General features: G+C 35.8%; 2 protein-coding genes across 2 annotated transcripts in view; one reads left to right on the top strand and one right to left on the bottom strand.

Moving 5' to 3' along the window:
• Positions 1-7106, bottom strand: part of LOC119828258 (tektin-3-like) — an 11226-nt gene extending 4120 nt beyond the window's left edge. The window contains exons 1-7 of the mRNA XM_038350366.1: positions 6762-7106; positions 3314-3453; positions 2419-2670; positions 2044-2134; positions 1567-1708; positions 925-1022; positions 392-511 (exon numbers count right to left, since the gene is read on the bottom strand). Coding sequence (XP_038206294.1) covers positions 392-511; positions 925-1022; positions 1567-1708; positions 2044-2134; positions 2419-2670; positions 3314-3453; positions 6762-6806 — 888 coding nt within the window. The 5' untranslated portion in view covers positions 6807-7106. The remainder of the gene's footprint in view (positions 1-391; positions 512-924; positions 1023-1566; positions 1709-2043; positions 2135-2418; positions 2671-3313; positions 3454-6761) is intronic.
• On the top strand, positions 4374-11917 carry LOC119828259 (cytosolic Fe-S cluster assembly factor NUBP1 homolog). The gene is made up of 9 exons (XM_038350368.1): positions 4374-4548; positions 4632-4712; positions 5093-5253; positions 7598-7699; positions 8385-8475; positions 8928-8999; positions 10108-10301; positions 10906-11092; positions 11793-11917. The coding sequence occupies exons 1-9, from the start codon at positions 4518-4520 to the stop codon at positions 11828-11830; spliced, it is 957 nt and encodes a 318-aa protein (XP_038206296.1). The 5' UTR covers positions 4374-4517; the 3' UTR covers positions 11831-11917.
• The last annotated feature ends 513 nt before the right edge of the window (positions 11918-12430 follow it).

Below are 12430 nucleotides of genomic sequence, written 5' to 3'. Positions count from 1 at the left end.
TAGTATAGTTGAGGGTAAATCTGTTTCTGTTGAATAAACCAGTCTGTCGTTGAAGCCCGCCTTTCATTGACGTTCCAACATCAACCCTTTCAATACTAGCAACGTAGCCCTACATCCATATTTTGGTCCTTCAAGCCGGATCTAAATCATTGACCTATGTTGCAATAAAATATACATTCGCTACCACCAGCACAAGAATTTAACTTAAGGTCAACTTGTGTATTTTCATAATGTAGTACTCTTTGCAAATTACCATCTGTTTCTTAAACTAAATCAAGGCATTCTGTCGCGTCTATAGCGAGCGAAATGAACCATTATCGCTATCATTTTAATTATAACAGATACTTACACATATATATTTCAAAGCAAGGAAATCAAAGCAGAATCGTACCTTAGAGAAGTTGTTCAGTTGATGGCACATAGAGTCGATGCCCAGAGCGTACTCTTTATTTCGCATATCTGTCTCAAGCTCGTTCTGAGTGGCGCGACAATTCTTGGATTGTTGACGAACCTACGTAGACAAATTAAGAGTAACCAAAATTGTACAATGGATGGAACATTAATATTAATTTTTTGTTTTGTAGCATTGAAATGCTTTATAAATGATCACGGGTGGCCGAGAGGCTAGTCGTTGCTACGGTTTGGCAACGAGACGCGGTTTCAAATCCCGCCTTATTAACAAATTTTTCTATTCTTTCATAATTTCTCATATATATAGCAATTCAATGCTACAACACTAAAAATTAACACTGGAACATTAATGTATAATTGCATTTCATAAATTTGTATCTCTTGACAATATATCAAAATCGAAAATATTGTAATGACCCGATTAAACCATCAGCTCGGTTACCCGCTCTGTCATAAAAAATGAAATATATTGCCTTTATTAAATTATTTACCTTCTTATTTTAAATTATTTACCTTTTCAAGCATGTTGCGGAATTTATCCTGGCATTCGCGGAGTATGGCCACTTCTTTAAGAAGAGATTGCTCCACAGCATCGTGTACTTGCTCGAGCCCTAGAAAAGTATAGTTTCTATTGGTATAGTAATCAGTACATCACAAAATATAAAAAACAGTGAATAAACAGGAAAAATTAATAGCATTTAAAGCATAGTAAACCTATAATCAGAAGAATTATATATGATCGAGTTGGGTGTTTCAATTTTTATGTCTCATTCTATATAGAGTATCATACATACTTCTATTTGATATACCCTAAAAAAAACAATAAGACACAAATAAAATATTCGTTATTAAACATAAATGATAAACCATAAAGCATGCCAAGCAATATGTACACGTACGTACACCTGAAAAAAAAGCCTCCGAAAAGTATTCAACCACTCCTTCTCACCCATAAAAATTACATTTACAAATGCGATCATCACATATAACCCTTCTCACAATACACAATTTACACACTCAACACACAACTCTTCTAACACAATTTAAAGCCATATCATTAAAAATTATTGTTCCTGTTACTTGCCACGTTAAAGTCTAACGATTAGCAGTTCGTAAATAAAAAATTTCAAGCAAATATAGGCAAGGCAGTGGCACCCTGTCTCTTTTCGCGATGGTAGAGGCACTCCTGCACGATGTGCAGCGGCCCCTCGATGCCAGCCACGGCGCGCTCCAGCTGCCGCCGGGTGTCGTTCAGCTTCTCGCAAGTTCCCACCAGTCGCTCCATTTCGATTGACACCTTTCGCAATTTTAATAATATACACACCGTTACTTGTCTGCGATTATAGTAGGTACAACGATTATTTTAGTAGTCTGTATTATTTGACCTGGAGTATTTGCGTAAAAAAAGCTTCAGGATGATTTACATGATTGGTATGATTAGAAAATATATCGTGTAGAACTCAAGAATACTGTCTTATGTACATATGATGAATTGAGAATACTAGATATTGAAAAAGATCTACACAAAATCTATAAGAAGTTCGCAGTAACTTCTCCCTTAACTCTTCAACAATTAAAAAATATTTTCAGCGCACCAGCGCAATCAGAGCGATTATTTAATTCACATTTCACCTCATTCCTCCAGAAAGTGGTGTCAGTGATCCGCTCACCGATTCTTCTGCCAGAGTCGCGCTGACCCTGAGTTCCGATTTCATCAGTCTCTCTGCGATTTCAAATTAAAGTAAATTTACGTGTCCTGTTGTATATTATATGGTATAATAGTGGTAGATGCATTTCACATGTATTTCTGTAGTAAGTTGTTAAATTCTTTTCTGAGCAAGGAAATGATCAAACATTGTGCTTTGGCTTTAAACCAATATTGTCTTGTTTTAACTATTTTTTTGAATATCATGAAATATAGAAGCTTCGAAAATGATTTTTTTCGAATACCTTTCGATTTTCTGACACCTTGACCATGTCAAAAATAAAACATTTAAAATAACCCACCTCAACATTCTCATAATATCATTCCGGACGCGCTCCGAAAAGTTCCTCTTCGCGTCCGACTCATTATAGTTCTTTATACTATTCTGGTTCCATTCATACTGCGTGTATCGCGTGTAGAGTGCGGCGCGGGCGGCGTGCTCGGGGCTCCGGTCGAAACCAGTCACGAGGTTCGGAAAGCGGAGCGGCTCAGCAGCCATGCCGGCTGGCGTGTAGCACGGGTCCACCATGGTGTTGGTTATTGGCTGGGATGGCCTTACCATAGACAAAATGTCGTTAACGAATTGTGCTGTCATATTTCGAATTTATTTAGAAACTGACTTTCTAAATAAAAATTCGCTTGCAATTTCATGAAACATTGTTCTGTAATTTCGATATGAACGAGCAGTTTTTACTTTTTCGCATTTTGATTAGCACGCACTGCGATTAAACGCCTGCATTTTACTACACGTGTGAAACCGTCTTTACCATTTTAAAAACGCACGATATGTATCTCATCGTAAAAATATCGTAGTAAAAATAAATAACAATAAAGCATAGGAAAAATCGTAGACACCGGTTGTATTTATTATTCTGTGATGCTGGTCTACGTCGTAATCATTTATCCAAAAAAAAAACAATAGATATTCTGTATTCATTAAAAAATTAATCGGGATAGTTTTTTATCAAAACTAATTATCCTTGATCGATTTGTGAAAATACTCTGCAGTACCTATAGCGACGGTGTCATTTACGATTTCTACTATATTATTACAACGCCAGCAGCATTGCAGTATGTTCTAAACTTGATGTTTACAAAATAATCTACAAGCAGAGCGTATGCATTGTCATCCATTTCTATGTATAACGTATCAACGAAATTTGTAAAGTCAATTCAAATATTATTTTATGATCATACATAGGGGTAACTTCGATTTCTTCATAGCCCATTATAGGTCTCCATGGATGTTTTTTGGGTGAGTGGAAACAGTAGCCTACTTGGGGAGGCACACTTGGAGCACCAGCTGTATCTTTTACGGGGCTCCATTGCTGTAATTGCTGTAAAAAAATATTGAAATTATTCATAAGCAATTATGAACATTGCAAAGTTCTAAAACACAATACCAAAGAAGGTTCGAATAATAAATTTACCGTGCACATTGTTACTTCCTTAGCCATTATGGATATTTTATTTTATCTACCGGAAACAATTTAAAATAACGGTCACATGTAAAATAAAATATATAAAAATAAACTTATGACTACAAAAATTCTAATTTGAATTTCGTGTCATGCATCTTTGTCAGCCATAAATTCTAGAATGTTAATTTGTGACCTCAAAAACCTTCAAGGAGTTCAAAAAATATTAGATAACCTTCAATCATTAATAATACACAATGACGGACAAAAAGTCCACCAAAAGTCTCACCTAGATGGACTTCATGCTTGTAAGATCTAAGAACCATGAGATGAAGTTGAATTTATTTTGGTATATATACCAGCTGGCTAAGACTGGCTTAAACTCTCAATTTTAGTACGTTTTGTGAATAAACATTAAATTCATGCCATTGAGCTTGAGTTCGCTTTAAACTTTTGTTTCATTTAAGTAAAACGTTGACAATCACATATTTGTAAAATTTTAAGATTCTTTTTGTATAGGATTGTGTATCTAGTATAAAACTGATTGATTTTGTGTTGGCTGATCATATGAAACAATTTCATTTTTATGATAATGCCAAAGAATTCGCTATTTAATTGAATATCTTCAGCCATTAGTATGTTATGAACTTTTTATTATTATAGTCTTTTTTTAAATATTTGCGTTGGCCTAGTAGGTACCTAATACCTCAGCTAGGTGAGCACAAATGTTAAATATGTAACTTCTGCTTTTATTATGACATTTTACTGAATTGACAATCTGATTTCTGACATTGTAAATGTCAATTGCCATTTGAGTTTTGACAAATTCATAATTATTAATCAAGTTTCCTACCTAGAGGTTTCTTTCATCAATTCGAATAATTTGAAGATAACTCTTGGTACAAACATTTTTCTTATGATATTCATAATCTCGATTATATCGAACTTTTAATTTCTTTGTTATGGTGTGATACAACATAACAATGAGCAACGTTCCAGAAAATGCACCGAATCGTAAGTCGCAAGTTCTTGTATAGACATTATTTGAATTCTAATAAGGTTTATGACTATCAGCAGTGTTCAAATTCGAATTATAGATTGCCCTGGAACTCAGAGCGAGGATGCAGGCAAAGCCTCGGCTTGCGCAGGATGTCCAAATCAGAATATTTGCGCTTCAGGTAACCCTTGTTTTTACTTTGAAAATCTTGTTTAAAGCGTAATTTCTTATACGTAGGTAAATATATATAGGTCAACCATTACACAAAAAGTCATCTTGTTTACTTTATTTTCAAAACAAAGATTTGAGAAGGAAAAAAAAAATATTTCTTAAAAATTAATAAGTTCAATGAATAAAATTTGTGTGTTTTGTGTATCCATTTTATTAAGGGACGTAAGTGATGATGACTATTTTTATCCATAAAAAAGCATGGTGTAATTTTTCAATTGAAGGATGACTCATGATTATAAATAGTGATGGAGTTGTATATACCAATATAACCATTTCTATCATATATTCTTCTCACACACCATGTATTACATCACATTATTTATTATTCAGGTATCCCATCTGGCCCAGATCCTGCCATAGAGATAATCAAGAATAGATTATCCAATGTAAAACATAAGATTCTAATACTGTCTGGCAAGGGTGGTGTTGGGAAGAGCACAGTTACATCTCTCCTTGGACATGCTTTAGCTGCACGGAGCCCAGATATTAACGTAAGTATTGAAAATCGATTTTTGTTTATGTATTATTAATTATTATTGATATACTGTGAGAATTTTAAGTATCTAATAAATAATTCCTTGTATATCATATAATTAAGTAGATTTTATACTTTATTGAACTCTAGTTACCATTACCGTAAGGATTTATTCAATCAAGCTTTGCCTCTTTCTTTGATCTAGTAAATACAATAAACTGACATATATATAAATGACATTTGCTCTAAATATCTTTGACCAATTTTTATGGTTGCAATCATGTTAACCTTCCCAAATTGATGCTGTTGTCATTGAAAATTTAAATGAATGTACAAATATTATTTATGCAAAATAACTGCTGCCTGTCTCTGTTATATTTAAAGTTTGAAATGCTATTTGCATTAATTATTATTGCTATTTAATGTTTATTTATATATTTTAATGTAATAACATTATAATGGAATATATTATGGAATATTTAACCATTTATATATTCTTTTTCATTTAATTGTTGGTCTTATTACAGAAAACATAAATCTGTAACAATATGCTTTATTGTACAAATTGCTATCTTTCATCTCAATGCCATATATTTGAATATCTGAATATTATAGAAAATAGGAAAAAAAAGAATTGTGAGAGATTTAACCTGAGGGACCTGTATCTTTTGCGTGGATTTTAATTTTTTTCTATAATTTATTATTCTTCAAACAGATTAAATTTTATGATAAGAAATTAACATGAAAGTAGGTGATGAAACATTGTATTGGGAATGACTGTCACATGATATCATAAACAATACATCTGAAAAGCTTGCAAGATAACTTTTATAAGCACCCTCTAACATGCAATTACTCATGTTTGTACATCATGATACAAAACATTTTACCATTACAGATAGGATATAGTTATTCTAGTTTCAAGTATACATAAATACTTTCATGGGAGTTATGAACCCAGATAAGAGCAGATAAGAGAAGACATATCAATATTGACATAAAATGTCATTGATAGTGTAATTCTTTTTTTTTATTATTGATCTATGGCTACATGACAAATTTTGCTGTCAAAAAATATAGAGACAGACATCTTTAAAGCACTTTCAAGGTAAATTTATGTGATCACACAAATATAAACCATTAAGCACCATTACAACAATATTATACAATACAGACACAAAAAGCAATCATATGTCTGGTTTTTGAATTTTAAAGTAAAAATGTAGATTAATTAATGACGTTATTAAATTCGTATTGCTATTATGTTTTGTTTTTGTTTATTTGTCATAATAAAATTGACCCCATGACCTGACCGTAAATTTTATGTAACCGCATTTCGTTCACTACTATCGTAATAAAATTTCGCCGTCTGTTTTAACTGATAAATAATAATCTTTTGTAGTTACTAAAATATAGTACGTTCTCACTTAGTAATGACTAATGAGAACTAACTAGTAGCGACTAAATACTTGATATATGTACTTATCTAAATCATACTCAGCATCATACACTTATAATAATTACCCTGTTATATCTCGATCTCCTCTCGTGCGAATTTCCGAATTCCATCACAGATTATGAAAAAAAAAAAAGAATTTATTTGGAGCGCAATTACGTGACGTCAAGTTTATAAACTTTTTGGTGGAATGAACATGTTTATAAAATAGAGAATTCCGAGACGCGTGTATCGATTCCGAAGGCTCCACGGCAAAGATTTTGCAATTGTAACTTCCGTGCTCCGTTTGGTACCGCCTGGTACAACCTTGGGTACTTCATATTTATTGTTATTATATAGGTCAGGCTTTGCGGGATTGGTATAAGTAGCTTGTTGTAGCATTGCTTTTTAGTTGAGACGAAATTCTTACTTGATATCAGATACATGATGTCTATAAAAAGATACAAAACATACACTTATATTAATACGCAATTTGTTATTTGCAACAATTGTAAATTTATAGTTTTCCATGCGAAAATTCGCCAATATATATATATATGTATAACAAATGTAACAAATTAGGTAGGCACACGATACATATCTTCCTTATCCAAAAATCCTAAATAAAAATTTCTGTTATAGCTGTTTCACAAATGACAGATCAGTGTGGCTGTCAATATGCACTTTCCAAGTATAAAAATAATTGAGCCCTTCATTTATACCCCTAGGTACATGAAGCATGCAATGTGATCTTTACTCATTTTTCAGGACTTCAACTATTCATGTTTATTTTGAGTGTTATTACTGTGTGACAGAAACCGTGTGAAAATATTGCTATAACCAATTTATAACCAATTTATAACCAATTAATTAGTTATGAAACCAGTCATAACAGTTACATTGTTTGTTATAATGTTTACTGTAGGTGGGTATTTTGGACGCGGATATATGCGGGCCGAGCCAGCCGCGCGTGCTGGGCGTGCGCGGCGAGCAGGTGCACAACTCTGGTTCCGGGTGGTCGCCTGTCGTAAGTGTTCCTACATACATCACCAGTTATAAAGTGGTGTACATATTTTTGTTTGAAAAAAAAATTAATATTAACTGGTTCACACTACGTTACGTATAATATTCACTCCCTCTTTTTTCCTCACTTGGTTCTTTCCTCTTTCCGCATAAGGATGAGAAGAGATCAAAATCTTGAAACAGTTAGGTTTCTAATCTTGTATATAAAATTCCCGTATCACAATTTTAGTTGCCACCTCCTCTGAAATGGCTGCACCGATTCTTATGAAATTTTGTGTGCATATTGGGTAATGTGCTAATCGTGAAACATCTACATATTTTTCATACCCCTAAATGATCAGAGTAAGGCAGAACAGCGTTTGCCGGGTCAGCTAGTATTATATAAAATCTCAATGAGCCATTAGTGGAGTTTCGATCTTCCTTATTTCGCCCCTTCTCATATACATTTTTAATGTATGTGAAACATACTTTCGATAAATGTACTCTGTAATGCGAAAGTAATGATATACTGCTACTTAGACCACCTCATAGCGACATTATTGTGATACCTGGAGAGAATGCTTTATACACTGAAACCACTATTTTACTTAGGTACATATGTAAATTCAAATGCATATTGTAAAATATAAGATTGTTTGGTTTTTGGATGCGATAGTGAAAGACATTAAGCAAAAATTTTAAATTTTTAGTACGTTAAAGACAACCTCTCGCTTATGTCGATCGGATTTCTTCTCGGCAGCCCGGATGATGCAGTTATATGGCGAGGACCTAAGAAGAATGGTAAGACTTGCCGTAATTAAATGATAGCTTAATAATTAAATTATTTTTTATTTAAAATGCATGGCACGCATTAATGTTGTTATGTTTTTAATATTAATAACAAATAAAATTCAGTGCGATTGAGAAATTTTCACCGTGAGACGATTTATTTGTTTTCCTTATTCTTTGAAAACCTCGAATAGACTCATATTAACTAATATTATAAATACGAAATTAACTCTGTATGTACGCATGTGTCTTTCAAGGCTAAAACTATGAACCATTTTGATGTGATTTAGCGCGATCGATACAAATCAGGGATAGATTCATATTGCTTTTTAAATCTAAAGAAATGTTTAAAAATGGCGCGGTATTAATATTGATGTACGAATAAAGTTTTTAAAAATAGTATTAATTTCATTTCATAGCAAAAATTTGTTACAAGTTCACATGCATTCGTTTCCTTCCTTCAGGTATGATAAAGCAGTTTCTAAGCGAAGTGGACTGGGGCGACCTTGACTACTTGTTGATTGACACACCTCCAGGTAATTACTCCATCTCTTTTACTATCTCTCTTATTGTATTTTTAAGCACTTAACAAATGATTTCTGTATTATATGAATTGTGAATGGTATCAATATAAGTAGGTATGTACTCTGATGAGAAAATAAATGAAGCATAGTTAACGTTGTTATTTATGAGTCGCAGAGTGACTTAAATTGAATATTAGAATAGAAATACGCAGTGATAGCGTTATCGGATCACAATAATTAATTTGAATTTACATAATTATAGCTTGCATGCTTGTAGTTGCAATCAGATTTCATTTAAACTATGTGCTAGAGAAATATCCACGACGAGAGGAGCCCCCAGGAGGAGGAGTCTCCAAAAATGTTAACCGTCATAAATCTTTCAAACTTATTTTTGGTACTCTTATACTTAGTGCGATTTACAAGAAAATGTGTATCGCCCGCGTAGTCAAAGAATTAATGGAAATTTGGACTAAGAAACTGTACTATGGCTTGTGTCAAACTATCTCTGTAGCAAAAAATTCCATCCAAATCTATCCAATGTTTTAGGCGTGAAGTCACTTTTGTTTGTGTGTCATACCGGGCAACTGAGCTGGTGGTTCGCCTGATAGTAAGCGACACTAACACCACTCATGAACATTCGCTGAGGTAGGGTCTCTGTGAATGTGTTGCCCGCTCTAAGGGGTAATGAATAAGGAAAGGATTGATGACTGGGAAGAAGGAATGACCTGGGAAGGCTGAGGAAAATAAAACGGGCCTTCGGCTTCGGGAAACTCACGAAACACAGCAGCATGCTGCTTTTCGCGCCGGTTTTCTGTGAGGGTGTGGTACTTTCCCGGTGCGAGCTGGCCCAATTCGTGCCGAAGAGTTTTTTCCGCAGAGTTTCTTCCGCAGTCGCAGCATTAGTATATATTTACAAGCTACCACTTATTGTTTGAGAAGCTCCTTTTGATAACAATTGCTTCTGCAAATACTCTATTATTTATTTTTTAGGTAAATTTTTAATTCTAATGTTCTTTAGTGTTAATTTTTTACGTTATTTGATGATATTTCCTTTGTATTCTGTTTCTGTGTGGTTTTGTTGTCAATAATCGTTTTATTATTATTATTCTTCTGAATGCAGGCACATCGGACGAGCACCTGTCGTCCGTGCAGTACCTGAGCGCGGCCGGGCTGAGCGGCGCGGTGGTGGTGACGACGCCGCAGGAGCTGGCGCTGCTGGACGTCCGCAAGGAGATACAGTTCTGCAGCAAGCTGGGCGTGCGCTTGCTGGGCGTCATCGAGAACATGTCGCTCTTCGTGTGTCCCAACTGTCAGGTATAGTGAAGTAGGAGGTTGGTAGGCAATGATCAGTGGGGAACTTCTTTTCTTTGTTTGATCCGGTTCGAAGGACCAAAATGTAAAGCGATATACCAGATATAAATAAGATTACGTTGTTAGTGTTGGGAATTATTGTATTGTTGGAATAAAAGTCTAATAATATGAGAGTACGTATTAAATAACAAGTTGCGACGCACGTACGCTGAACCTTTAAATTGAAAGAAAAAGTTTGTTGCTGTATAAATGGTCGTAAATATTTTGTAGTTTATTTTGTAGATGTTCTTTCTGTGTGTAATTACTAGGACACGATACATCGAAAATATAGTCTTTGCGACGTAATTTTTAACGATCGGAATTCTAATGTAAGTGTAGTCAATTTCAACATACCAAAAATCATTTAAATTCGTTTATCCGTTCTTGTCGTATAAGTGGTGTTCCCAATCATTAACATAATTTAACTAGCTTTTCGCCCACGCAGTCGAGGGATATACAGTCTTAAGGTTTTACCTCCGCAGTTTTCGTGGGATTTTCCAGATATAAAGTATTTGATGTCCTCCCTCGCAAAATGACAATCATACGAGTGAGCTGGCGATGTCCACAGAGCCGCAGCGAGATATTCCCGGCGACGACGGGCGGCGCGGCGCAGATGTGCGCGGCGCTGCGCGCGCCGCTGCTGGGCGCGCTGCCGCTCGAGCCGCAGCTGGCGCGCGCCTGCGACCGCGGGGACGACTTCGCCGCGCGCCTGCCGCGCTCGCCCGCCGCCGCCGCCGCCGCCGCGCTCGCCGACAGTGAGTGCACCTCTGTGCCTGCCTGCCTGGGGGGGGAGGGTAGCCCACCTGGGTCGCCCAGGGGGACCACTTTCCCACACTAGAATTACTCCCACTCTAAGTTCAGGGTAGGCCACCTGAGCATTGTGTAAGGAAGTGTGCCTCACGATGCGTGTTGTGGAGAGTGGGAAGCGTGGTGTGATATTTGTGTCCAGTATAGTGAGTATACTAAGGAGTGGATAGTGGTGGATGAGCACCTTAGCGAGTAGCCACGGGTTGTTATGTGTCAGTGAGCAGCAACCAATGCTGGTTGATAGGGAATATGCGGCGCAATGGATAGCAATCAGCAACAAGCCAGCTTGTATTGTGAATATACCGCATTCGGCTGCTACGCGGTAATTATAGGCAGGAGGTAGTGATACGGCATCCCACCCAGCTGCTAGACTCCATATTCTAACTGCCGAATTTATAGACAGTAAGTGTGAAGCATTATGGCCAACTGGCACACTGAGCCAATGAAAGAACTCTTCATAGTGGCCACGGAAGGACTGGTACTTAGTAGTAGCCGCTGTACTATGAAATGCACTTAGAAAACTACTAGCCACACACACCTTTTAAACACTTGTCACAAAATTGAATCTTTTCTTAATTTATATTATTTTCCTGGAAATATTTACATTACAAATATATAGTATAACGTAACGTTTTCTTTTTGTTTCAGAAATTGTAGCAGCCTGTGAAAACTTAGAGACATTATAAAAGATGGACAAATTTATAATGATTTTAATGACCTAGTCAAATAAGCTTAAATCAATATGCTTACAAATAAATTAACTATATTGTTTACATGTTGTGTGTTTTATTTGCATACGTTAATATCTATATTTAAAATATGAATAACTTATACATATATTGATCATTTTTATGAGTTCAATCTAAACATTTATTGCAAAAGAAACATTTGCTTTTGCCTGCGGTATCATCTGTGGGTTTTTTTTTATGTTACAGTCGGCAATGGAGCTGGTGGGACGCCTGATGGTAAGCGCTACCACCGCCCATGAACATTTGGAGAGGTATAAGGTATATTAACATACATAAGGTCCATTGCAGACCTTACGCCTCTACACATGGATTGCCGACTTTTTGGAAAGGGATTAAGAAAGGATTGGCAAGAGGAATAAAGGAAAGGACTGGGGAGGGGAAGGAAAAGGATATGGGCCTCCGGCTCCCCCACTCACCGAACGAAACACAGCAGAATGCTATTTCACGCCGGTCTTCTGTGGGGGTGTGGTACTTCCCCGGTGCGAGCTGGCCCAATTCGTGCCGAAGCGTGCTGGACTACCACATTCTAAGGGTGGA

Source organism: Zerene cesonia, chromosome 7 (assembly GCF_012273895.1).
Source record: "Zerene cesonia ecotype Mississippi chromosome 7, Zerene_cesonia_1.1, whole genome shotgun sequence".
NCBI lineage: Eukaryota > Metazoa > Arthropoda > Insecta > Lepidoptera > Pieridae > Zerene > Zerene cesonia.
This window is presented reverse-complemented; position numbering and strand designations above follow the sequence as displayed.

Coding starts and splice junctions, on each gene's coding strand:
- LOC119828259 (XM_038350368.1), top strand. CDS start 4,518: ATGAGCAACGTTCCAGAAAATGCACCGAATC. Junction 4,713..5,092: donor TCAGAATATTTGCGCTTCAG/GTAACCCTTGTT, acceptor TTTATTATTCAG/GTATCCCATCTGGCCCAGAT. Junction 9,000..10,107: donor GTTGATTGACACACCTCCAG/GTAATTACTCCA, acceptor TTCTGAATGCAG/GCACATCGGACGAGCACCTG.